Source organism: Ipomoea nil, unplaced genomic scaffold (assembly GCF_001879475.1).
Source record: "Ipomoea nil cultivar Tokyo-kokei standard unplaced genomic scaffold, Asagao_1.1 scaffold0188, whole genome shotgun sequence".
Classification (NCBI taxonomy): domain Eukaryota; kingdom Viridiplantae; phylum Streptophyta; class Magnoliopsida; order Solanales; family Convolvulaceae; genus Ipomoea; species Ipomoea nil.
Genome location: NW_017616616.1, coordinates 3056579 through 3061957, shown reverse-complemented (window position 1 = coordinate 3061957; position 5379 = coordinate 3056579). Strand labels below are relative to the sequence as shown.

Here is a 5379-nt window from a genome sequence, read left to right as displayed (position 1 = left end):
ATTTTCGCTCTACAGTTTTAACTTTTAAGGTTCATGTCCGGCCCCCAAGGACCAAGATGAACTACTTTAGTATCCTAAATTATTTATTCAAGCATACAATATTTAAAATTAATTATTGATAACAATTATCTTATTTACATATTTTAATTTCTCTCTTTATATTTCATGTCAATTTAATTTACATTAATACCGTTAAAAAATTACTCAAATTTGAACTAAATAACACCCACAATATCAGCTAACGACCTTGTCGTTTAGTGACACGAAGTGACTCTCGTAGGTTAAAAGAGTAGTTATGAACCGATAATACATTGTAACAGAGATAGTAGTACTAAAAAAATACCAATAATATCATTAAAAAAAATATGTGGTTTAATTGGTGTTTATTTGTTTATTATGCACCGGTTTTTGTGGGCTGAATTTCGTATGATGCAAGAAAATCTGATCAATAAATTAGTATAATATTGTAATTAATTAGTTGAAATAGTGATTTATGCTTGTCCCCATTTCCTAACTAATATGTGAAAGGACCTCTATTTATTATTATTGTCATCATAATCTGGCATGAGTCACACGCACAGAGTTTGATACTTATTTAATTTGATTACACAAAATATTTGTTTACCGATTAACGTATTGTTTTAAATGGTTGGATTAAACGGACCTATATTACTTAGATACACATGTTATTGATGGCATGCTTTAGCAAATTTCGATGATATACCATTTTATGTATGCAAAGAATATTGATTAAAACACTTATAGGTGTAGATGAGAAAACGTAGATATATTTATTTCGATTTAATCAGAAATCTTACCTAACACAAATATAATTACTCGTCCAGGCCAAATTCTTTTTCCTCGGGCACCTATATACTAGCCTGACATGATAGTGAAAGAGTAAATTATGGTGACTCAATGGTAGTCGCCGGCCCATTAGGTAAGATTACCAATGCTCGGTGCCCATTACATTGGGTGAAACTCCCATATTGCTGAATATGATTACTCTCAATGTGTTATTTTAGTTGACTGGTCGAGAAAACTCCAATGATATGCATGGAGTAAACTTCTGCTTCTATTTTATAGCTTGTAAATTGTAAATAACACAGGAAGAATCTGTACGACAAGTCGACAAGTTCGACTGATAGGATATTGACAAAAATTGAACTAACAATTATCTCACTATTAAAATTAGCATAATAGTATTTAATCTTGATTCATGTGAGATGTGTAATACATTTTAGCGTAATAACTTTTCTAAAAAGTATTTATTTATTCCAACCCAAAAAGCAACAATAAAACTAATACCACCCCACCCCACCCCCCTCGTATCACCATCAACTGAAAACTACTGCAAGCAGCCTCTGATCTGCCAATACTTCCTCAACCCACCATATATAATTAATAATAATTATAATATTTAAAAATTATATATTCATTAAAAAAAATAAAAGAGAAAAAAAAAAGTGGATAATAACTAGATTAATTAGATAATCCTATGATGTACGTGTGTGTATATATGTCCTCCGACGGCCTCTATATAAATGGGCTGATGTGAGATGGATACATTATAGTCAATGCAATAACTCTTCACTTTCAATTCACATCTCTCTCTCTCTCTCTCTCTCTCTCTCTCTCTCTACCTCTCGCTCTCAGATCAGAATTCAAGAATGGTGGATCTCCAAACAGTGTGTTCCATGTGCGGCGACGTTGGCTTCCCCGACAAACTTTTTCGCTGCTCCAAGTGCCACCACCGCTTCCAGCACTCGTACGCCGCCGCTCTCTACCCCCCCCCCCCCACCCCCACCCCTCCACGTGTCTGCATGTATATATATGTGTGTGTGTGTGTGTATACTATGTTGTTTTGTTTTGTTTTGTGTATTTGTGTTTCTGGGTAGATGGAAAGATGGGTTCTTTTGGGTTGCATGCCGGTGAATTTGGTGGTTTGGGGAGTGAGATTGTGTGTGGGCGGCGGAGCACGGTGGCGCAGCCTTGTTGGGGCTTTTTGGGACAGCCAAACAAGGCCTTAACCACCGCCACCACCACCTAAGTTGTCCATTCACTCCAAAGGAAACATCCTTAGCCTAACAACCACCGGCCCCCTCATTCACAATTCTTGATCATATCATCATTAATTACATCTGTTTTATGTTTTCTTGCCCACAATCTACTACCTGACCAGAACTAATTGAACTATCCCTGCAGATTTAAATTTTTAATTTTTATCCATAATTTATAGTTCAGAACTAATTGAGTTACTCGTGCTGGGGTTATAATTTTTCATTATTTTATGCCCCGATCTTGATTTCAATTTGTACGAATTTGAGATTTAATCACACATTAAATAATTTAAGGATGTTTTTTTTTTTTTTAAAGGTATTGTAGCAGTAACTACAGCGAATTCTCGGAGCCGATACAAGTCTGCGATTGGTGCCAGAGCGAGCAACGGAGCTCGCGGCACGGCGGGTCGTCCAGGAAATCGGCGGCGGCGGCCGGCGGCGATTCGGGGACCAAACGATCGGAGTACTCCGGCGACAAGATCAAACAGCACGATCACGACGGATGCCCGGAGCGGCCGGCGGCGGCGGCGCCCTCCAAGAATCCCGGCGGCGCCCCGTCGCCTCGCCCCACCCCTCGCCGCTACAAGCTCCTCAAAGACGTCATGTGCTGAAATCTCATGAAGAAAGAAAGAAAGAAAGAATCATCGAAAGCTAATTAAGCCTTTAATTTCATCATAAAGTGTAAGTGTTTGTGATGATGATATGATGAGTGTTCTAAATTTAGCCTTTTTCTGCTTTAATTTTCCTCATTTCCCTCTAGTTTCTCTCTCTATCTCTATCTCTATAAATATATATCCTGAATAATTACTATGTAAATATATATATATAAAACATATATGTATCTATGTATGATCGAATATATATAATAAAGATGTTTTCTTAGCTTGAACCCTTCTTGTTCTATATTTACAGTACTGCTGCATGCTGATACATATATACTTTATGTAACATCATCAAATCCTCTTCCTTAATTAGTGTCTTTGTTTGTCTCCCATCACTTAATTACATTAAATTAATCAACTTTGACATGCATGAAACATATCATTAAAACCCCACTAGGATTAATTAAGGTTAGATTAGGACCACTCAGCAGGCATTTGTTTACATTAAAAAGATCATATCATATATAAATTGAGTTAGTAGTTTGAGTGTCCTTATAGAGTAGGGTTATTGTAGCTTGGAATTAGTGGATGAGATTGAAGGCATATGTGAAGTACAAATGCATGTACACTACACACTTATCATCTCAAACTACAAATCTCACCTAACAATATGGACAGGGACACAGGGTAAACCTTACTCCTGTGTAATAGTTAGCAAATCAGCAAATCATACCGGAAATTAAAGGTAAAATGTACTAGGAAGATTCAATTCATGTGATTGGCTCGACCAGAAGGTGTAGTTGATATCTTGGCTCGACCAGAAGGTGTAGTTGATATCTTTTTGACTTTTCTTGATTTAATAAGTCTGACGGTGGTGACACTTTAAAGGAGATATGTCTTGCTTTGAAGACATGTGGGAGATTATCGGTTAGGGTATTCTCTCACTTGATTTATACTTTGTTGAGTTGAATTGAATGCAGTGTGGCGAGGCCAAGGGGTTCATGGTACCTAATGCTACAACCATAACTCTTTTCCAGATTCATTGAAGCTAAGGTATTAATGAGACCCCACCACCCTTCAATTATTGTTTTCTTAATGAGGGAATTTCTTCCTATAAATACTAATGTGTTTATACAACCGTACTCGAAGTTATTGGTAAGTATACAGTTAAAAGATCGACAGATCGACTCTTATAAGAATGATATACTATACGTACCTATGTGTTGTGAGTTGTTTAGTTCATAATCTTGTGACTTAGTTTGGTAGTTGTGTAGTGTTATTTTGGGGGGATTAATGATAAAAATGGGGAAATAGAGTCAACTACTGGGAAACCTTTTATCATAAATTTAGGTTGCAAAAAGTTTTCATAAGTACAAAAGAAAGCTGGTCTGACAAAGTGTCTTCCACGTAGTGTGTCTTCTGGTGTCCATACATGGTGCTTTCCAACAAAACCTCTCATTGTTTCACATTTGACTGTCAACCAAATATCGTCCATCTCGTGTTCTTTGACTGCTAACAACCATAATTCATTCTCTCTCTCTTCTATCTCTCTAAGAATATATAGTGTTTGTTGTCCCGAAAGAAGTGATTGGGCGAGTAAAATACTATATGATTCACATACTTGAATGTTACGAGTTTGATTTTTACTAATGGATCGAGTTTATCGCGGCACTGCACAAGGTCTTTATAATAATACGATTTACCTCTCTTGTGGAGTGTGATGATTTAGCTAGTGTATACTCTCGGGTAATGGTTTGAAGGGTTTGAATTTCTCGTAAAAAAAAAAAAAATCGTGTTTGTTTGCTTCAGTTGATAGAATGATGTTACAATTTCATTGATTTTTGGCCCATGCCAATCTGTTCAGGAAATTATACTGTGGACTATGGATAAATATTTATTTTTAGTATATTAAATGTTCATTTTTAGATGGTATATCTAAAAATAAATTTTAAGTACACAAAAAATGAATTTTAAAAAAAATAAATATTCAGTATATTAAAAATAAACTTTATACCTGTGATCTACGTACGGGATTAAATCTGTTCTCTCTCTAAAAAAAAATGCATGGGATCAAGTTGTATTGTAGCCGACCAGTAACGTTGAAATTCTCCGCCCCCCATAAATTTCGACCCCATCTACATGTGAAACTAATTTCACGACTACGCAATCTCTCTCTCTCTCTCTCTCTCTCTCTCTCTCTCTCTCTATATATATATATATATATATATATATATATATATATAGCTGCATGCATGTAACAGTTAATTAGTATGTATCATGCAAGATTGCCACATGGTGGCATGGATTGGATTGCTTGGCTTTGCATTTCAGAACTCTGATCTGTTTGCTTTCCCACTTCTAAGCAACAGGTGTACTCGCAATACCATGGGTCGAACACAGACTACACTGCATGCAACACAACTACTATATATATATATATATATATATATATATATATATATATATATATATATATATATATATATATATATATATTGAATATCATATTACAATCATGTCTTAAATGAGAACGTGAGAAACCAGTTTGATTGATGTGAGTGGCTCTACACTTTCATCCCTTAAAAGATCGAAGTCGGGAGTTCAAACCCTCTCTCTGAAAAACCAATCTAGCCAGCACTTTGTCCCAATCATTATTGTGTGAACCATGATCTATACAAGTTGTGTGGACCATATTTTGTATACTATAAAATAATGTA

At 35.6% G+C, this 5379-nt stretch overlaps 1 protein-coding gene across 1 annotated transcript; it reads left to right on the top strand.

Moving 5' to 3' along the window:
* Positions 1–1560: 1560 nt before the first annotated feature.
* Positions 1561–2800, top strand: LOC109186822. The gene is made up of 2 exons (XM_019336980.1): positions 1561–1768; positions 2377–2800. Exons 1-2 carry the CDS (start codon positions 1671–1673, stop codon positions 2669–2671), a joined length of 393 nt encoding a protein of 130 aa, XP_019192525.1. The 5' UTR covers positions 1561–1670; the 3' UTR covers positions 2672–2800.
* Positions 2801–5379: the final 2579 nt, after the last annotated feature.